Below are 23,141 nucleotides of genomic sequence, written 5' to 3' on the forward strand. Positions count from 1 at the left end.
TTTGATAATAATTGATTAACAATCCTTCTGCATTAAAAAGTTGACTCACCAGCAGGTATGATTATTGAACCAATTCTTAAAAAATAAAGACTTGTTTCTATACAAAATGTCCTTATTGTTCCAAATGAAATACCTACGCGGGGAAAAATTATGTTTATATATTAACGACCACGCTATGAATACTTGTCTATGAAAAGCATATAATTTTGCAGGAATCTTATCAATGTTATAGTTACAAAGTAACATAAAATTGAGGCCACCAAAACGGAAGAAGATATAATGAGGGATGAAATTCCAAATTGAAGTTGGATTCTTTAAAAAATGTTTAGCCCAACTTATCTTAAAAGTGTTATTCAAAGTAGGAAAATATAAAAAATTGAGGCCACCATATTCATATGAGTTCATAATGACAGATTTCCTAATATAATGTGTATGATTTTTCCAGATGAAGTTGAAAAGCACCTGGTCAACTGCTTTACCTATTTTGTTGTCAAGATAAATGGATGCATAAGGCTGCATAAGTAAGTCTGGAGATACCTTCAGCTTTAGAAAGCAAGACTCGACCTTCCAAGGATAAATCCTTCTGCAACCAATGGTTCAACTTCTTTTTGGTTTTTTCAATAATAGGTATAACATTTAATGAGCATCTTTCCTGTTGATCCTTAGATATGGTAATCCCAAGGTATGTTACTTTTTTCTTGACTGGAATATTGCATATAGAGGGTATCACATCGTCTTTATCAGCAAACAATTCTCGCTTATTACGGTTTAGGCTGTCTGTGACTACATGTCAACATGTCTGTTGTGTGCACAGTGCTCATTACGTAACCACCCAGGCACACTTTCTAATTGGTGCAGAAGCTGTCAGTCCAAACCATGCTCTCCAATGGGCTTTCTGCTTTCTGTCAAACTCAGACACCATGTTCTGTCCCCGGGGGCTTGGAGATTTCTTGGAGCGTAGTCTGAATGCCACTCAGAGGAGTGCGTAAACAGGAATCTGGGCTTCAGACTCCGCGCTGGGTTTATCCTAAAGAACTGAACTAATCGATATGAGCCGCCCGTCCTCTGCGGGCGGTGGGGGCGGAGGACTCGGTTCCGGGAAAGCAGGCGGAGGAAAGCACGGCGGTTCGGGGGGAGCTGCTGCCTCAGCTGCAGCCGCCGGAGTAGGAGCTGTGGCCGGGTCTGGCTCGGCTCTACCTGTCGCTGCTGTTGCCTTGCCCTCAGCATCGCTACATGGACAATCTGCTGAACTTACAGCCTTGTTCGAGTGCCCGGTTTGTTTTGACTACGTTCTGCCACCGATTCTGCAATGCCAGGCCGGACATCTTGTTTGCAACCAATGTCGTCAAAAGCTGAGTTGTTGTCCGACTTGTCGCGGCCCTCTCACCCCGAGTATCAGGAACTTGGCTATGGAAAAAGTTGCTTCTACTCTACCGTTTCCTTGTAAGGTAAATAAAGACGGACATGCGTTGAAGCCGAAATATGCAGTTACATGACTAGCTAGCGTGTTGTACTTATTGCCATGTAGTAGCTAGCCTAGCTACTTAGCTCGCGCACACTTTGACAAGTAGGTGTGCGAGCACCTCGTGCGCCCTCGTCCTGAGATCAAAACATGTTGCTGTTGGGATGATGATGCATGTTTGTAAATCGCTAGGCTGTCGTGTCTGTCCCATCAGATCTCTTCTGGTATATTGTACTTGTGTACTTAGCTATACATTAATCCGAAACAGACAAAGTGTATTCGAACTAAGCAGAGAAGGTTTAGGAGTTGTTGCCACACATGGGTCACTACAGGTGCATATTCTTAACTGCAACAGTGAAGCAGCTAGTTATGATCAATATTGTGTTGTTATCATGGTTAGTCACTTGGCATGTAATTATCAGAGAAGATCAGAATTGAACCGACCACAACATTCAATAATGCCTGGCAAAGTGCAAGAAACCTTAGTTCAGACAAACGTTATGGCCAGATAAAGTATGTTGTGTTGTCATAAGGGCCAAATATGTTGTCATTGACTTTGAGTGAATCACCCACAGCGCATTCTGTAAATCAGCTTAATCATTCACACGGTCTTGTATGATCAAAATACTTTTAAAAGTTATGAAATCAAGACGTTCAATGGTGCAGATGTCATCACTCTTATTGCTCAATATACCAGGGTCCTGAGGGTCAGAGGTCACTGAGTGGAGTGATTGAGGTAAACTTATCTGTGTGAAAAACAGCAACATAAACCCATACAAACAAACACACCCTGACGATTGCACACTTTACATGGTGACGACAGCCTCACAATACACACACAGATCAGATGCCTACATACACATTGATGCACCCTTTGGATTCCCACATTCTAAACAGAGCAGGTTTCATGTGTACAATTACATTGGCTCTCACTACCCTCATTCATGCTTGCTTGAACCCATTCAGTCAAGCTCTCTTCTTTATAGTAGTGTGAAAAACACAGCAGCTCTTGTATCTCCTCTCTCTGTCAGGCAAGTAGTCGCTCCTGCTCTGTAATGGTGCTCTGATTGCATTACGGAGGCATTCAAGTTGTATCCACGCTCTGTGGTGCTACAATCCTGTCAAAGATGATCCCTGCTTCATCCTCTTTCCCTGGGAGAGGCTAAAGGCTCTGTCAGAGAGAGAGAGGAAGAGCGAGAAGGGGGTATAAAGAGACGAAGGGCTGGGTCAGTAATGTGGTGGATGGATATACAGGCAGTTATTTGTCCTCAGGTGTTTTCGGTGGGGTGCTAAGGCTTCTGGCGCAGCACCCAGGCCTGCAGAGACTAACGTTTGAGGGCTGTGTGGATCCCTGCCTACCAGTAATCAGTGAAACAATCTTAATTTCTCAGTAGTACCAACATGGAAACTAAGGCTGTGACAGTCATGGAGTTTTGGACGACGATAATTGGAAAGCCATTACTATTCGAATAGCAAAAAAAAAATGACTGCATGTGCTACCATAGAAATGGAATTAATAAAACGAGCATCCCCATCCATGTAAATATTTGCATAATGGGTGGACTGGCGGCCATTGTGAGTGTACCCATAGGAGCAAAGCAGGAAGTAAAATATGTGCTAAAATATGTGCTGTGATTGTAATGTCAGTTTAGTTTAATCAACCAAAGAATACATTCCATTGCTTGAGCCACATCAGTTAACATCTTTTGAATGAACATTGTACATTACCATGGAAATTATTAAAGCAGGAAGCACCAGTGACTCGGTCTATAAAAAAGTGATCAAATGAAGCAGATGCTAAACTACAGGACTGTTTTGCAAGCACAGACTGGAAAATGTTCCGGGATTCTTCCGATGGCATTAAGGAGTACACCACCAACCAGAAGCCATGTATTACAGGCAACATTCGCACTGAGCTAAAGGGTAGAGCTGCCACTTTCAAGGAGCGGGACTCCTATATAAGAAATCCCGCTATGCCCTCCAACGAACCATCAAACAGGCAAAGCGGCAATACAGGACTAAGATTGAATCCTACTACACCGGCTCTGACGCTTGTCGGATGTGGCAGGGCTTGCAAACTATTACAGACTACAAAGGGAAGCACAGCCGAGAGCTGACCAGTGACACAAGCCTACCAGACGAGCTAAGGACCCTGAGACGAAACACCTCCCTCTGCAACTGGATCCTGGACTTCCTGACGGTCTGCCACAGGTGGTAAGGGTAGGTAACACATTGGCCATGCTGATCCTCAACATGGGGGCCCCTCAGGGGTGTGTGCTCAGTCCCCTCTTGTAGTCCCTGTTCACTCAATACTGCACAGCCAGGCACGACACTCCAACATCATCAAGTTTGCCGATGACACAGCAGTGCTAGGCCTGATCACTGACAGCGATGAGACAGCCTATAGGGAGGAGGTCAGAGACCTGACCATGTGGTGCAAGGAAAACAACCTCTCCCTAAACTTGATCAAGACAAAGGAGATGATTGTGTACTAAAGGAAAAGAAGGACCGAGCATGCCCCCATTCTCATCGACAGGGCTGTAGTGGAGCAGGTTGAGAGCTTCAAGTTCCTTGGCGCCCACATCACCAACGAACTAACATGGTCCAAGCACACCAAGACCGGCACAACAAACCAAATCAAATCCAATTGATTTATATAGCCCTTCGTACATCAGCTGATATCTCAAAGTGCTGTACAGAAACCCAGCCTAAAACCCCAAACAGCAAGCAATGCAGGTGTAGAAGCACGGTGACTAGGAAAAACTCCCTAGAAAGGCCAAAACCTAGGAAGAAACATAGAGAGGAACCAGGCTATGAGGGGTGGCCAGTCCTTTTCTGGCTGTGCCGGGTGGAGATTATAACAGAACATGGCCAAGATGTTCAAATGTTCATAAATGACCAGCATGGTCAAATAATAGGTCTGGGACAGGTAGCACGTCCGGTGAACAGGTCAGGATTCCATAGCCGCAGGCAGAACAGTTGAAATTGGAGCAGCAGCATGGCCAGGTGGACTGGGGACAGCAAGGAGTCATCATGCCAGGTAGTCCTGAGGCTTGGTCCTAGGGCTCAGGTCCTCCTCCGAGAGAAAGAGAGAATTAGAGAGAGCATACTTAAATTCACACAGGACACTGGATAAGACAGGAGAAGTACTCCAGATATAACAAACTGACCCTAGCCCCCCGATACAAAAACTACTGCAGCATAAATACTGGAGGCTGAGACGGGAGGGGTCAGGAGACACTGTGGCCCCATCCGATGATACCCCCGGACAGGGCCAAACAGGAAGGATATAACCCCACCCACTTTGCCAAAGCACAGCCCCCACACCACTAGAGGGATATCTTCAACCACCAACTTACCATCCTGAGACAAGGCCGACTATAGCCCACAAAGATCTCCGCCACGGCACAACCCAAGGGGGGGCGCCAACCCAGACAGGAAGATCACATCAGTGACTCAACCCACTCAAGTGACGCACCCCTCCTAGGGACAGCATGAAAGAGCACCAGTAAGCCAGTGACTCAGCCCCTGTAATAGGGTTAGAGGCAGAGAATCCCAGTGGAAAGAGGGGAACCGGCCAGGCAGAGACAGCAAGGGCGGTTCGTTGCTCCAGAGCCTTTCCGTTCACCTTCACACTCCTGGGCCAGACTACACTCAATCATATGACCCACTGAAGAGATGAGTCTTCAGTAAAGATTTAAAGGTTGAGACCGAGTTTGCGTCTCTCACATGGGTAGACCATTCCATAAAAATGGAGCTCTATAGGAGAAAGCCCTGCCTCCAGCTGTTTGCTTAGAAATTCTAGGGACAATTAGGAGGCCTGCGTCTTGTGACCGTAGCGTACGTGTAGGTATGTACGGCAGGACCAAATCAGAGAGATCGGTAGGAGCAAGCCCATGTAATGCTTTGTAGGTTAGCAGTAAAACCTTGAAATCAGCCCTTGCCTTGACAGGAAGCCAGTGTAGGGAGGATAGCACTGGAGTAATATGATGAAAAAAATGTGGTTCTAGTCAGGATTCTAAGCAGCCGTATTTAGCACTAACTGAAGTTCATTTAGTCCTTTATCCGGGTAGCCGGAAAGTAGAGCATTGCTGTAGTCTAACCTAGAAGTAACAAAAGCATGGATTCATTTTTCCGCATTATTTTATGGACAGAAAGTTTCTGATTTTTGCAATGTTTACGTAGATGGAAAAAAGCTGTCCTTGAAACAGTCTTGATATGTTCGTCAAAAGAGAGATCATGGTCCAGAGTAACGCCGAGGTCCTTCACAGTTTTATTTGAGACAACTGTACAACCATTAAGATTAATTGTCAGATTCAACAGAATATCTCTTTGTTTCTTGGGACCTAGAACAAGCATCTCTGTTTTGTCCGAGTTTAAACGTAGAAAGTTTGCAGCCATCCACTTCCTTATGTCTGAAACACAGGCTTCTAGCGAGGGCAATTTTGGAGCTTCACCATGTTTCATTGAAATGTACAGCTGTGTGTCATCCGCATAGCAGTGAAAGTTAACATTATGTGTTCGAATGACATCCCCAAGAGGTGAAATTATATAGTGAAAACAATAGTGGTCCTAAAACGGAACCTTGAGGAACACCTACATTTACAGTTGATTTGTCAGAGGACAAACCATTCACAGAGACAAACTGAAATCTTTCCGACAGATAAGATCTAATCCAGGCCAGAACTTGTCCGTGTAGACCAATTTGGGTTTCCAATCTCTCCAAAAGAATGTGGTGATCGATGGTATCAAAAGCAGCACTAAGGTCTAGGAGCACGAGGACAGATGCAGAGCCTTGGTCTGATGCCATTAAAAGGTCATTTACCACCTTCACAAGTACAGTCTCAGTGCTATGATGGGGTCTAAAACCAGACTGAAGCATTTCATATACATTGTTTGTCGTCAGGAAGGCAGTGAGTTGCTGTGCAACAGCCTTTTCTACAATTTTTGAGAGGAATGGAAGATTCGATATAGGCCGATAGTTTTTTATATTTTCTGGGTCAAGGTTTGGCTTTTTAAGAGAAGCTTTATTACTGCCACTTTTAGTGAGTTTGGTACACATCCGGTGGAGAGAGAGCTGTTTATTATGTTCAACATAGGAGGGCCAAGCACAGGAAGCAGTTCTTTCAGTAGTTTAGTTGGAGTAGGGCCCAGTATGCAGCTTGAAGGTTTAGAGGCCATGATTATTTTCATCATTGTGTCAAGAGATATAGTACTAAAACACTTGAGTGTCTCTCTTGATCCTAGGTCCTGGCAGAGTTGTGCAGACTCAGGACAACTGAGCTTTGAAGGAATACGCAGATTTAAAGAGGAGTCCGTAATTTGCTTTCTAATAATCATGATCTTTTCCTCAAAGAAGTTCATTAATTTATTACTGCTGAAACGAAAGCCATTCTGACTTGGGGAATGCTGCTTTTTAGTTAGCTTTGCGACAGTATCAAAAATACATTTCGGATTGTTCTTTTTTTCCTCAATTAAGTTGGAAAAATAGGATGATCGAGCAGCAGTGAGGGCTCTTCGGTACTGTCTTTCCAAGCAAGTCGGAAGACTTCCAGTTTGGTGTGGCGCCATTTTCGTTCCAATTTTCTGGAAGCTTGCTTCAGAGCTCGGGTATTTTCTGTATACCAGGGAGCTAGTTTCTTATGAGAATTGTTTTTAGGGGTGCAACTGCATCTAGGGTATTGCGCAAGGTTAAATTGAGTTCCTCAGTTAGGTGGTTAACTGATTTTTGTCCTCTGAAGTCCTTGGGTAGGCAGAGGGAGTCTGGAAGGGCATCAAGGATTTTTTGTGTTGTCTGGGAATTTATAGCACGACTTTGGATGCTCCTTGGTTGGGGTCTGAGCAAATTATTTGTTGCAATTGCAAACATGATGGTATATAAATAAAATAAAATGGTGGTCCGATGTTCCAGGTCTATGAGGAAAAACATTAAGATCCATAACATTTATTCCTTGGGACAAAACTAGGTCCAGAGTATGACTGTGACAGTGAGTAGGTCCAGAGACATGTTGGACAACACCCACTGAGTCGATGATGGCTCTGAAAGCCTTTTGGAGTGGGTCTGTGGACTTTTCCATGTGAATATTAAAGTCACCAAAAAGTAGAATATTATCTGCTATGACTACAAGGTCCGATAGGAATTCAAGGAACTCAATGAGGAATGCTGTATACGGCCCAGGAGGCCTGTAAACAGTAGCTATAAAAAGTGATTGAGTAGGCGCATAGATTTCATGACAAGAAGCTCAAAAGACGAAAAAGTCATTTTTTTTTTGTAAATTGAAATTTGCTATCGCAAATGTTAGCAACACCTCTGCCTTTGCGGGATGCACGGGGGATATGGTCACTAGTGTAACCAGGAGGTGAGGCCTCATTTAACACAGTAAATTCATCAGGCTTAAGCCATGTTTCAGTCAGGCCAATCACATCAAGATTATGATCTGTGATTAGTTCATTGACTATAACTGCCTTTGAAGTAAGGGATCTAACATTAAGTAGCCCTATTTTGAGATGTGAGGTATCACGATCTCTTTCAATAATGACAGGAATGGAGGAGGTCTTTATCCTAGTGAGATTGCTAAGGCGAACACCACCATGTTTAGTTTTGCCCAACCTAGGTCGAGGCACAGACACGGTCTCAATGGGGATAGCTGAGCTTACTACACTGACTGTGCTAGTGGCAGACTCCACTAAGCTAACAGCCTGCTGCCCGGCCTGCACCCTATTTCATTGTGTAGTTAGAGGAGTTAGAGCCCTGTCTATGTTGGTAGATAAGATGAGAGCACCCCTCCAGCCAGGATGAAGTCCGTCACTCCTCAGCAGGTGAGGCTTGGTCCTGTTTGTTGGTGAGTCCCAGAAAGAGGGCCAATTATCTACAAATCCTATCTTTTGGGAGGGGCAGAAAACAGTTTGCAACCAGCGATTGAGTTGTGAGACTCTGCTGTAGAGCTCATCACTCCCCCTAACTGGGAGGGGGCCAGAGACAATTACTCAATGCCGACACATCTTTCTAGCTGATTTACACGCTGAAGCTAACCTATTCCCCCTCAGGAGACTGAAAATATTTGTCATGGGTCCTCAGATCCTCAAAAGGTTCTACAGCTACACCATCGAGAGCATCCTGACGGGTTGCATCACTGCCTGATACGGCAACTACTCGGCCTCCGACTGCAATGCACTACAGAGGGTAGTGCGTACGGCCCAGTACATCACTGGGGTCAAGCTTCCTGCCATCCAGGACCTCTACACCAGGCGGTGTCAGAGGAAGGCCCTAACAATTGTCAGACTCCAGCCACCCTAGTCATAGATTGTTTTCTCTGCTACCGTACGGCATGCGGTACCGGAGTGCCAAGTCTAGGTCCAAGAGAGAGACTCTGTACCTTTACCCCCTGTATATAGCCCCTCTTGTTATTTATTGCTGCTCTTTAATTATTTGTTTTTCTTATCCCTTTTTTCTTAAAACAGCTTTGTTAAGGGCTTGTAAATAAGCATTTCACGGCGCATGTGACAAATTAAATTTGATTTGAGTTGATTGCTTCGCAATACCAGACAGCCATTGTGATTGTACCCATGATTTTACCAGTCAAATTGCCAGGGTCAGAGGTTCCAAGCCTGTTCTGTTCATTCTATTTCTACTTGTTATTATGACGGTTATTTTATTTTCATGACAGTCTTCATCCATTACCATCAGTTATACACTATTTGTGCCAGCCCTAGTCGAAACCTTAACCCTCTCTAACCTCCACTGGGGACAGGTATCCCTATGACAGACAACAGCACAGGATCCAAACCTAGACATTACAGCTCTTGTTCTACCAGTAATGGTTCCTCAGAATGGCTGTGTTTACCTTCTCTAAAGCTGCAGCCCACTGCTCCACTGTGTTATATGGTGTTTTTATGCAGGTCCATTTCCTCAGGAGCAGCTCCATATTTAGGCTACATCTCTGATAGGCTTTTTGGACATCCTCCTCTATCCAGTGAGCTCTGTTTTATGTAACTACTTTTAATGTCTTTTGGACTTTTTCAAGCCAAGCCCTTTCCTCTCTCCTGGTGTTAGTGTTGTAACAAGTGTTGTAACAGTCTCTGCGTTTGGCCTGCAGCGGCCACACTGTGTAATGGGATTAGACATGGATATGAGGAGCCCCAGGCCTGCCTTCCTGCCTGCATGGACTGACAGTTTATTTTGGGTAGGAGTCCCATCTATTCTGGACCGGTTCCTCTGCGGTTTGTTGTTGTTTACACACACTGTGCATTGCCTGCACTCAACTGCCTGGCTTCCTGATGGGGTTTATCATTGGCTACAAGTAAACAGACACATACCTAATTTCATCCTTTCTGCACCCCTTTAATCACATCCCTTATCTGAGTGAATTCAGAGTGGCAGAGCCTGATTGCAGCAGCCAGAGGACCACAGACACTAACCTAATTAACCTATACATACTAGGAGTGGCATTTGCACCATAATAATGTTTCATTCTCGCTCACTCACACACAACAGGTAGGCCTGCACACAAACCCTCTAACACACATGTCCTCCCAGACACACACTCACTCACCTTGTGCAAAGCCTCCAATCCCCAATCTCATAATTAATAATCTGAACCCCGCATTAGAGGACAGGGGAACTAATAGGCTACTTTGAAGCAAGGTAAGGACATGCCTCATAATATGTATTAAAACATTCAATTAAGTATATGTTTTCAGCTCATTGCAAAGTGTTGTGACGCTGATGAAGCCTGCCTTCCGTTGCTGTATTATGCCTCTTCAAAACAACTGGGAACTCGGAAATCTCAGACTTCCGACTGGGAACTAGGAAAGACCACTAGGAACTGGGGAAAAAACAAACTTTGATTGGGAAAAATCGTTTTGGATGGTCATCTAACTTGGAATTCCAACTCGGCAACTCAAGCCTCTTTCTAGAGCTCTAACTTTCTGACCTGAAGATTACCGACTAGTGATGCCCGAAATGACGTTTTTGGCCAATACCGATATCCGATATATACAATATTTTCCTTGCCAAAAAAAAAACGGTACTGATAACCGATATTTAAAATTTTTAGCGCCGTTTTAAGCATTCTAGTACAGTTAACTATTTAACACGCACACACATGGACGCAGCGGTCTAAGGCACTGCATCTCAGTGCAAGAGTGGTCACTACAGTCCCTGGTTAGAATCCAGGCTGTATCACATCCAGCCGTGATTGGGAGTCCCATAGGGTGGCACACAGTTGGCCCAGCGTCAGCCGGGTAGGCCCAGCGTCAGCCGGGTAGGCCGTCATTGTAAAGAAAAATGTGTTCTTAACGGACTTGCGTAGTTAAATAAAGGTTACACACACCACACTGACGCAAAAATTATTTTGTTGGCATTTACGTATGTCCCCGTTACCAGTAAAACATAATCAAAACCTATTTCTTTCACTTACTTGCTGTGTTGTTTTGTTGTTCAATTCTTCTTCTTGTTTCGTTCTCAACCAGGATTTCTATGGAATGTGTCAAAAAAGATACACGTCAAATAAGCTTGTTGACCAATCAGGATCTGAATATGATTGCACATCACATAATTTAACTGTTCATACATTTTTTACGTAGTTTTTACACATTGATAACAATTTAACTCGTATTTCATGTCACAACGATTCATCGATACATATGCTATGATACTGGTAAAGTTGTCTAGCGCACCTACAGTGCTGGTCATAAAAAAAAGTTAGTTTTCATCCATGAGCTAGCTATGTTTTTCCCCAAAAACAAAGCAAAACGACATCTATTTCAGTAGCTATAGTTAGCTAGGTGTCATCATCTAAAATAACCCTAATTTATAAGACAGTTCTTTTTTCTTTTTTGATTAATGGTGGTCGGACCCATCTATGTGAAGCTAGCCACATTAAGGATTAGTGGACTTTGCGGCTAGCCTTCAAAATAAAGGTATGGCATAATTCTACTATTTGTATTAATTTCCATTACTGTCAATGACATACTTTTATTTTGAAGGCAGGCCGCAAATTCCAATTTTGTGTCTAATCCTTATTGTGGCTAGCTTCACAACACAACCCGGTTCGGTCGAGCCTCACCAGCCAGATGAAGCTAGCTGGCTGCTTATCACGTAAGCTTTGGGCAACAGGGTTAAGTAGCTGGCTAGCTATTTATTTTCATGAACTGAAGTTCAATTTCAATAGGCAAACAACAAGTGGCTACCTAGCTAATACCTACTCACAAGGATTCATTGCTAAGAATAATGAAAATGACTGCAGTTTCTACTGGTCATTGTTTTCAGGCTGGTTGTATTGGTGCTCGCTAGCTACCACAGATGTTGCGGTCGGAAAAATAATTATTTATTACCAATGAGGTAGTGTTAACACATCGTTCGTGGCCGACTTTTGCTTGTTTGCAGACTTTTTTTGCACAGCTTTGGCAGTGCTACTGTATGTTTTTTGACACGCAAAGACCCAAACGGCGTTCCATGGCATGTTGTGAAGCTAATAGCAGTGACACTATTACTGTGTAACTCCGGTAGGGCAACATCTGAAAAATAGCGCACTTGCTTGTGGTTACCCGTGCTCGACCACTCGGCGAAAGCCAACATCACCCACGACAGAAGAAACAGTTGATTGTCAAGAGCAACGAATTCCATTATCTTGGCTTTAATTGATTTCGCCTTTGAGTTGTCTCGCTGAAATGTTCTTACTCTTTCAAATGACTGCTCGACTTGTTGACTGCTCGATCCACACAGCAGACATTGTGGGCTAGGTTAGGGATGCTGTGTTGCACATGAAGTGCAACATTTTACATGGCGTCATTATGTCATGTAACTACGTTATATAGGTATGCACGGCAGCTTTGACATCGGTTTTTAACATCGGCATTACACTAGATATCGGGCCGATACCAATGTTGGCATTTTTTAGCTAATATCGTCCGATTCCGATATGTTCACCGATATATCGTGCATCCCTATTACGGACGACATGATTTGACCATATTTTTGGTCAAATCATTTGTCTTGAAAGCACCACAAGATGCTTCAGCACCAACAGCAGCTCTTGCGTTGTCTGACAGATTTTCCATTCAAAGGCTATGTATGTATCTGTATACTGTAGGCTTACACGTGTGATAAATAAGATACGTAAAGAATATACTGTACAAACGCGCCAGTTTAATTCCACTAAATTATGCAAATTAACCGATTTTATATATGACCAGTCAAATGTATTTCCATCGACTGGTATTTCCATCAATTAATAGGCTAAAAAGCATGATTTCGCAATGGGATTTTTTTCTTCTTCTCCCGGACAATTGTCCGGCACCAATATTATATATCTGCTTTTCAATTTCTTTCCAGGCAATTAGCCCTAGACTCAGGAGAGTTAGAGCAGGGTGACCCAGACCTAAACCCGGTTTATGAGATCTGTGATGAGACCGAGAATAGTTTATAGTCTGATTTCACGGTGCAAGTGTTGTCGGAACATTCTCTTTTTGGGAGAAGCAACACTGTTAGCAGGTTGAGATTTGTCTTTCATATATTTCTTGATTGATTATCCCAACACAGTACACATTTTAATTGGATGTGTCAGGTGTGTATTGAATGAGTGGTTATGAGGTGCTATCAAATTAAGTCTGGTCATTTCACCCTGCAGCATCCCTCTTGTGGTTGCGTGCCCTGTAGCGCTGTGCTGGCCTGACTAGTCACTCCTGCGCTCCATTGCATGCTAACACTAATGACGGGCTCACTGATCCTACAATACCATTCTGCCTCTGACCCCATGTTATTTTTAGAAGCAGGCAATGTGACATCTGCTTTGCATACCCCTCTGCTCCCTGAGACACAGGGAGCAGGCACTCACTGTGTGTGTGTGTGTGTGTGTGTGTGTGTGTGTGTGTGTGCGTGTGTGCGTGTGTGTATGTGTTTCACTAACATCAGTGCATGGGTCAGTGGTCACAGGAGGCAGTGGTGTCGTTAAAGGGATAGTTCTCCCGAAATACAATGACACATTGGTTTCCTTATTCTGTTAGCAGTCAAGGTATGAACAAGGTATAACAGCAATCCAGGCTTTGGTTTAATTTCCCTGGCAGTGGCTGGCACAGTTTTCAATTGCTAATGTTTAGCATTTGGTCCCATGACTTGAATGGTATTTGTGCCACAAATACTAAAACATTAGCATTTGAAAACAGTGCCAGAGAAGTAAATGAAAGCATGGATTGCTGTCAAACCTTGTTCATAAATCAAAATGTAATTTGGGTGAACTATCCCTTTAAAATCGATAGAGTAGGACTCCTGCTGAGGTGTGTGTATGCGCAGGGCTGATGTATGACGGATGGTAGTAAAGCTCAGCTGTGTTGTAGATGGAACGGCTGTTCAGTTGGTGTGTTTTACAGTAGAGTTAGCTGCTTCCCCACTTTGGATGTTTTTGGATTATTTGAGTGGGCTATTTATTGAGTGAATCATTGCATACATTTTGCATTAATTTATGAATTTGTTTTTTTGTGTTTGCATTTTTAAGTATGTAGGATGTCGAAAGCCAAGTGAGGTGTTAGGAAGTAGGAAGGCGCAATGTTTGTTGTGGTTGATTTTCAGGGAATTTACTTCTCTAGGGTAGGGGGCAGCATTTAGAATTTTGGATGAAAAGCGTTCCCAAATTAAACTGCCTTCTACTCAGGCCCAGAAGATAGGATATGCATATAATTGGTAGATTTGGATAGAAAACACTCTAAAGTTTCCAAAAATGTTAAAATAGTGTCTGAGTATAACAGAACTGATTTGGCAGGCGAAAACCTGAGAAATATCCATTCAGGAAGTAGGATTTATTTTTCTAGTCAATGCCATTACAGTATCCATTGACTTATGGACTCAAATTGCAGTTCCTATGCCTTCCACTAGATGTCAACAGTCTTTAGAAATTGTTTCAGGCTTGTATTCTGAAAAAGGAGGGAGTAAGAGCAGTCTGAATGAGTGGACCCTGCCGTGTCACAGAGCTTTTTCATGCGTGCGACCAAGAGAGTGCCTTTCTTGTTTACCTTTTATATTGACAGCATTATTGTCCAGTTGAAATATTATCGATTATTTAGGCTAAAAACAACCTGAGGATTGATAATGAACATCGTTTGAAATGTTTCTACGAACTTTACGGATACAATTTTGATTTTTTGTGTGCCTGTTGTGACTGCATTTGAGCATGTGGATTACTGCAGAAAACAAACCAACAAAATGGGGTTTTTGGAAAAAATGAGGTTTTTGGAAAAAAATAGACTTTATCGAACGAAAGGAACATTTATTGAATAAATGAATGTCTTCTGAGTGCAACCATATGAAGATCATCAAAGGTAAGTGATTAATTTTATCTCTATTTCTGACTTGTGTAACTCTTCTACTTGGCTAGTTACTGATTGTAATGATTTGTCTGCTGGGCTATGTTCTCAAATAATTGTACGGTATGCTTTTGCCGTAAAGCATTTTTTAAATCTGACACCGTGGTTGGATACACAAGAAGTTAATCTTTAAACCTATGTAAAATAGTTGTATCTTTTCTGAATTATTATAATGAGTATTTCTGTATTTGAATTTGGCGCTCTGCAATCTCACTGGATGTTGGCCAGGTGGGACGCTAGCTGCAATGCAGTGTTTTTTTTTTTTTAGACCACCAATTTAAAGGATAGTCATCATTTGGAAATGAAATGGAATTGCCAATAAAAAGTGAGTTTATAATAACTCATGCAGGGAAGATGTAGTATGATGAGCTGTCTCACCATGGGGGGTTTCTAATGGGGATTTGATTAAGCTAGCATTAGCTGTCTGGATCTCACTACTGCTATCTTGTTAAGTGTGTGATTTAATGAAACTGGATTGTGAGCAGACACTTAAGTACTCTTTTCTTCTCTCTCCTCAGTCTTTCCCTGCCTCTCCTCTGCTTTCCTTCTCAAAGCCATCATCTACATTTCACACTCAGTCAACCTGAAAATCTCATCTCATCCTATCCACGAACACATTCTCCTCATGTCTCCCTCATGTCTACAGATGTGTGTGTGCGTGTGTGTTCTTGCAAAGAAGCGCTGGCAGACTGACAATCCAGCATCCCCTCTCCCGTCTGAAGTGTTGCTCTCCTGTGTGTGTGTGTGTGTGTGTGTGTGTCAGCGCTGTGATTGACAGGTGTGTTTCTTTGTTGGTGAGGACTTGGGGGTATAGTTGAGGTAGAGTCTCTAGCCCAGGTCTCTACAACCCTGTTCCTGGAGAGCTACCCTCCTGTAGGTTTTCGCTCCAACCCCAGTTGTAACTAACCTGATTCAGATTATCAACCAGCTAATTATTAGAATAGGGTGCACTAGTTTAGGGATGGAACAAAAACTTACTGGATGGTAGCTCTCCAGGAAAAGGGTTGGAGAAGCCTACTCTAGCCTGAGTCATATAACATCTCAGCCTCCCTGCAACCCTGTCTGTTTGCGTGTATTGATTGCCCCAGTAGTGTAATATGCTTTCCCTTGGATAAATCTATTGAACTTGTATGTCTAAAAATCCCATTCCATCCCAATAACATATTGTACTGATGTATATACGGTAGGGCAGGCAACCATGGTCCTGGAGTGCCGCAGGCACTTCATGTTTTTGATATAATTGACCTGGAAGACCAGGTGTGTTGAATTTAGGTAATCACTGAACTGAATAATTAGCTCAGCTGATCAGGTGTGGTGCCTAGTTGGAACACAATCCTGTAGTACCTGCAGCACTCCAGGAACAGGGTTGCCTACCCCAATGTTAGGGAGTGTACAGTCGTGGCCAAAAATTTTGAGAATGACACAAATATTAATTCACACAGTTTGCTGGTTCAGTGTCTTTAGATATTTTTGTTAGATGTTACTATGGTATACCGAAGTATTTTTTTATTTTACCTTTATTTAACTAGGCAAGTCAGTTAAGAACAAATTCTTATTTTCAAGTATAATTACAACCATTTCATAAGTGTCAAAGGCTTTTATTGACAATTACATGAAATTGTAACAGAGTCTATTTGCCGTGTTGACTCTTCTTTTTCAAGACCTCTGCAATCTGCCCTGGCATGCTGTCAATTAACTTCTGGGCCACATCCTGACTGATGGCAGCCCATTCTTGCATAATCAATGCTTGGAGTTTGTCAGAATTTGTGCGTTTTTGTTTGTCCACCCGCCTCATGAGGATTGACCACAAGTTCTCAATGGGATTAAGGTCTGGAGTTTCCTGGCCATGGACCCAAAATATCGATGTTTTGTTCCCCGAGCCACTTAGTTATCACTTTTTCCTTATGGCAAGGTGCTCCATAATGCTGGAAAATGCATTGTTCATCACCAAACTGTTCCTGGATGGTTGGGAGAAGATGCTCTCGGAGGATGTGTTGGTACCATTCTTTATTCATGGCTGTGTTCTTAGGCAAAATTGTGAGTGAGTCCACTCCCTTGGCTGAGAAGCATCCCCACACATGAATGGTCTCAGGATGCTTTACTGTTGGCATGACACAGGACTGATGGTAGCTCTCACCTTGTCTTCTCTGAACAAGCTTTTTTCCTGATGCCCCAAACAATCGGAAAGGGGATTCATCAGAGAAAATGACTTTACCCCAGTCTTCAGCAGTCCATTCCCTGTACCTTTTGCAGAATATCAGTCTGTCCCTGATGTTTTTCCTGGAGAGAAGCGGCTTCTTTGCTGCCCTTCTTGACACAAGGTCATCCTCCAAAAGTCTTCTCCTCACTGTGCGTGCAGATGCACTCACACATGCCTGCTGCCATTCCGGAGCAAGCTCTGTACTGGTGGTGCCCCGATCCCGCAGTTGAATCAAGTTTAGAAGACGGTCCTGGCGCTTGCTGGACTTTCTTGGGCGCCCTGAAGCCTGCTTCACCACAATTGAACCACTATCTTTTAAGTTCTTGATGGTCCGATAAATGTTTGATTTTGGTGCAATCTTACTGGCAGAAATATCCTTGCATGTGAAGCCCTTTTTGTGTAAAGCAATGAGGAAGGCACATGTTTCCTTCCAGGTAACCATGGTTGACAGAGGAAGAACAATGATTCCATGTGCCACCTTACTTTTGAAGCTTCCAGTCTGTTATTCAAACTCAATCAGCATGACAGAGTGATCTCCAGCCTTGTCCTCGTCAACACTCACACCTGTGTTTACGAGAGAATCACTGACATGATGTTAGATGGTCCTTTTGTGGCAGGGCTGAAATGCATTGGAAATGTTTTTGGAGGATTCAGTTCATTTGCATGGCAATCTGATCACTCTTCATAACATTCTGGAGTATATGCAAATTGCCATCACACAAACTGAAGCAGCAGACTTTGTGAAAATTTATATTTGTGTCATTCTCAAAACTTTTGGCCACGACTGAAGGTGTTTTGTTTACGCAGTGTGTATTCGTCAGGCCCCTGAATGGGATTTATTTTACTGGAACCAATTGTCATCATGCTGCTGTTAGCAGCCTGGGCTTGGTGGAGGTGGGATGTACTTGAATGAATGTCCTGAAAACAAAAGAACATGATCTCTCTGCTCTATAAGCCCCTAGCCTGGCTACCTCCTCCTCCTCTGTCCCTTTCTATTATACTGCTGAATCACAATGACCATATTATCTCTTCCTCCTTGTAATTCTTCCTTGTCCACTATCCTCCCTCCCCGCCTCCTTCTCTTCTCCATATTTTCCTATCCTCTTTTTCCCTCTTTTTCCCTCTTCTTCCTCCCTCTCTCAGCCCTCAACTTGTCTCTCTTCCACTCTCCTTCCTCTCTTCTCCTCCTCGTCCTCCTCGTCCTCCTCCCTTTCTCCTGTGTGTGAGGAGTCATTAATCTCAGCCAGAGCGATGGCCACTTGACTGCACCATAAACTCTCATCCGTCAGCACTTAATTGAATTGCCGGGTGTTTAAGAACACTGAGAACCCTTCTCTCTCTGCGCTATCATTGTATCATGCCTTTTTTTCCCTTCATTTTCTCTATCTATCATGCTTTTTCTTGTTATTTTCACTCTCTTTCCTTTCCGGTTGTACTCTTTATCCCCTCTCTCCTTCTCACTCCTTCCCTTTGGTCTCACGCTTTAATCAGTCAGAATTTGGCAGTAGTGGAGGCTTGTGGTCCCTTTTGGATTAATAGGCATCCAGTTCGTCCTTATCTGTGGCACTTGTCCATGTTGCAGTATATGTGTGTGCGTGCATGTGTTTGTGTGTGAGTCGTTCCATGTCATTTCAGCAAGCCATGACACCCATCATCTTCGATTGTTCTGAAATTGGTTTTCTACCTAAAGTTACAAAGAAAATGTTGACAAACAAAACAGGAGACCAGCAAAATCACTTACAAGATGGCATTGCAGTGGATAGCTGCAGTCTTATGGGCTCCTGAACAATTCTTAAATTGTGTTTTTTTTTTTGTACGTAATGTTTCCGGCATAATTTCCTATGACCGAAAACAGCTTCTGGACATTAGAACAGCGAACACTAACCCTGATTTGGATGAATATTTCTACTTCAACGAGTTGGCAGCTCTGGATGTTATGTTTACCCTGGACCAGGCCCTTATCCCCGGGACTCGAAAGAGAGGCGCGATGATTAGACTATGTGGTCGAGCATCTAGACCACCCGTTCCCTTGTTTTGTTGTCGAACGTACAATCACTAGAGAACAAACTGGATGGGCTCCGTTTGAGACTATCTTGTCAATGGGACCTGAACAACTGTCATGTCCTATGTTTCTTTGAGTCGTGGCTGAACAAGGACATGGATTACAGTGCCTTGCGAAAGTATTCGGCCCCCTTGAACTTTGCAACCTTTTGCCACATTTCAGGCTTCAAACATAAAGATATAAAACTGTATTTTTTTGTGAAGAATCAACAACAAGTGGGACACAATCATGAAGTGGAACGACATTTATTGGATATTTCAAACTTTTTTAACAAATCAAAAACGTAATAATTGGGCGTGCAAAATTATTCAGCCCCCTTAAATTAATACTTTAATACTTAAGCCACCTTTTGCTGCGATTACAGCTGTAAGTCGCTTGGGGTATGTCTCTATCAGTTTTGCACATCGAGAGACTGAAATGTTTTCCCATTCCTCCTTGCAAAACAGCTCGAGCTCAGTGAGGTTGGATGGAGAGCATTTGTGAACAGCAGTTTTCAGTTCTTTCCACAGATTCTCGATTGGATTCAGGTCTGGACTTTGACTTGGCCATTCTAACACCTGGATATGTTTATTTTTGAACCATTCCATTGTAGATTTTGCTTTATGTTTTGGATCATTGTCTTGTTGGAAGACAAATCTCCGTCCCAGTCTCAGGTCTTTTGCAGACTCCATCAGGTTTTCTTCCAGAATGGTCCTGTATTTGGCTCCATCCATCTTCCCATCAATTTTAACCATCTTCCCTGTCCCTGCTGAAGAAAAGCATGCCCAAACCATGATGCTGCCACCACCATGTTTGACAGTGGGGATGGTGTGTTCAGCTGTGTTGCTTTTACGCCAAACATAACGTTTTGCATTGTTGCCAAAAAGTTCAATTTTGGTTTCATCTGACCAGAGCACCTTCTTCCACATGCTTGGTGTGTCTCCCAGGTGGCTTGTGGCAAACTTTAAACGACACTTTTTATGAATATCTTTAAGAAATGGCTTTCTTCTTGCCACTCTTCCATAAAGGCCAGATTTGTGCAATATACGACTGATTGTTGTCCTATGGACAGAGTCTCCCACCTCAGCTGTAGATCTCTGCAGTTCATCCAGAGTGATCATGGGCCTCTTGGCTGCATCTCTGATCAGTCTTCTCCTTGTATGAGCTGAAAGTTTAGAGGGACGGCCAGGTCTTGGTAGATTTGCAGTGGTCTGATACTCCTTCCATTTCAATATTATCGCTTGCACAGTGCTCCTTGGGATGTTTAAAGCTTGGGAAATCTTTTTGTATCCAAATCCGGCTTTAAACTTCTTCACAACAGTATCTCGGACCTGCCTGGTGTGTTCCTTGTTCTTCATTATGCTCTCTGCGCTTTTAACGGACCTCTGAGACTATCACAGTGCAGGTGCATTTATACGGAGACTTGATTACACACAGGTGGATTGTATTTATCATCATTAGTCATTTAGGTCAACATTGGATCATTCAGAGATCCTCACTGAACTTCTGGAGAGAGTTTGCTGCACTGAAAGTAAAGGGGCTGAATAATTTTGCACGCCCAATTTTTCAGTTTTTGACTTGTTAAAAAAGTTTGAAATATCCAATAAATGTCGTTCCACTTCATGATTGTGTCCCACTTGTTGTTGATTCTTCACAAAAAAATACAGTTTTATATCTTTATGTTTGAAGCCTGAAATGTGGCAAACGGTCGCAAAGTTCAAGGGGGCCGAATACTTTCGGAAGGCACTGTATATACACCTACTGTAGCTGCTTTTCCATGCCTCGTCAACGTCGGATGGCAGTCTCTGGTAAGCTGAGAGGGGGAGTGGTGTGTCCATTTGTTAACATCAATTGGTGTGCGATCTCTAATGTCAAGGAAGTCTCAAGTTTTTGCTCACCTGGGTTAGAATACCTCATGATAAGCTGCAGACCGTATTTACCAAGAGTTTTAATCTGTATTTTTCGTAGCTGTCTATTTACCATCACAAAAAGACCACACACTCAACGAGCTGCATAGGGCCATATGCAAAATAGAAAATGCACATCCAGAGGCGGCAGTTTTCGTGGCCGGGGATTATTAATTAAGGGAAACTGAAATTTGTTTGACCTAATTTCTACCAGCATGTCACATGTGCAACTAGAGGTAACAAGACTCTAGATCATCTTTACTCCACAAACTCATACAAGGCTCTCCCTCGCCGTCGCTCCTCCTGATTCCTGCTTACAAGCAAAAACTCAAACAGGAATTACCAGTGATGCGCTCATTATGGAAGTGGTCTGATGAAGTGCGAGCTAAGCTACAGGACTGGAATATGTTCTAGGATTCATCCGATAACATGGAGGAGTTTACCACATCAGTCACCGGCCTCATTAATAAGAGCATCGACGACGTCGTCCCCATAGAGACCATAAGTACATAGCCCAACCAAAACCCATGGATTACAGGCAACATTTGCACTGAGCTAAAGGCAAGAGCTACCACTTTCAAGGAGTGGGACACTAACCTGGATAAGTGTTGTCACGATACCAGATTTTTTTTACTTCGATACCGACATCAGGGTTTAGTATCACGATACGGGATATCGAAATGATACTCTATACCGAAACTATACCACGGCAAAAATAAAAGAAGGCATATTAGCTAAAGTCACAGAATAACTACTGTTTTTTTATTTACATTTAACAATATCTTGATAACTTGTAAAACAAATAAAATAACAAATATATTACATTTATTGCAAATATTAAACACCATATTAAATACCAGAGCAGGCAATTCTTTTTAAATTACATCTAAACTGTTTTAAAATGTAATTCGATACATATCAGGATTCATTTGCTCATCTATGGCCATAATATTGGGTCAAATGACATTCATTATTCAGTACAGCTAAATAGTTTAATGTATTAAATTAATAGTTTAGTTCCAAAACAACAAACACTTTTGAAACTGTTAAATGCACTCATAACTTGACAGCAATGTATTCAGACTACTTCGGGTTTGTCTGGGCTTGCTATCAGTGGCCACTAGCCAACCAGCAGCCCTGGGCAGAGCCATGAGTGAAATGCACTCTAGGAATTGTAGTATGCAGTCTAAAATCCATTGTATTTCTATGATGTGTAGACCATTGCTTTACTTTTTGGGTTGTGTAATCCTATTATAATGCTCACATGAATGCCATGCTGATGTTCATGTCATTGGCTCTAAAAAATAAAAATAAGTAGAATAATGTTACAATGCAAATGTCATGTAAATTCGTTTTTCATGTCATTTTTGGAAATGAACCTCCCTTGCACTGCTTTGTAACACATTTTGCTTAGTTGTTTCAGTGGGCTGGCCCTCATCTGCTCTAATCAAAGTGTTCCCATAGTTTGCTTCTGCAGCCAGTTTTGTCAACAAGCTGCGGGGATGGGGGTATGATTTTTTTTTTCTTCAGAAGAAGCCATGCTGTTGGCATTTTCTCTCTCCTCTCGCTTGCTTCTCAAAAGTGGCTCACACTGTACAGTCTATTGCAAGTGCAAGTAGCCTGGCTAGCTACTGCCTCCTTGAGAATATTCGGATGAATGACTCGATCCTCTCAATCCATTTGACATGAGAAGCATTTGACGGAAGTGCCAAAAGTAACAAAAATTCTATTCCCGAACCGTGTTTAATGTTCTAGTATTTATACCGTGCAACACTAATCCGGAGGCTTTCAAGAAATCCCGCTACGACCTCCGATAAGCCATCAAACAGGCAAAGCGTTAATATAAGATAAGATATAAGATTGAATCCTACTTTGCCGGCTCTGACACTCGTGAGATGTGGCAGAGCTTGCAAACTATCACGGATTACAAAGGGAAACCCAGCCACAAGCTGCCCAATGATGCGAGCAGGGCATAACATTTTATTTTTGATCCAGCCACTGTGGAGATTTAAAAACTAGCAGCTGCTCAGATTTTTTACCAGCCCAAATATATTTATTTCACTTAAATTATACTTAACAAAAAAACAGATGTGCATTCTTTGTAATGTTTTTAAAACAAGTGTATTACTAGTAGGAAGTAATGTGGTATATTGTTTCATTACATTTAAAATG

At 42.7% G+C, this 23,141-nt stretch overlaps 1 protein-coding gene across 1 annotated transcript in view; it reads left to right on the forward strand.

Annotated features, from left to right (window-relative positions):
* Positions 1-891: 891 nt before the first annotated feature.
* Positions 892-23,141, forward strand: part of LOC139418314 (E3 ubiquitin-protein ligase Siah2-like) — a 46,615-nt gene continuing 24,365 nt past the window's right edge. The window contains exon 1 of the mRNA XM_071167678.1: positions 892-1,448. Within this exon, the coding sequence (XP_071023779.1) occupies positions 1,050-1,448 (399 nt within the window). The 5' untranslated portion in view covers positions 892-1,049. The remainder of the gene's footprint in view (positions 1,449-23,141) is intronic.

The sequence above is a fragment of the Oncorhynchus clarkii genome, chromosome 10 (genome assembly GCF_045791955.1).
Source record: "Oncorhynchus clarkii lewisi isolate Uvic-CL-2024 chromosome 10, UVic_Ocla_1.0, whole genome shotgun sequence".
Taxonomy (NCBI): Eukaryota; Metazoa; Chordata; class Actinopteri; order Salmoniformes; family Salmonidae; genus Oncorhynchus; species Oncorhynchus clarkii.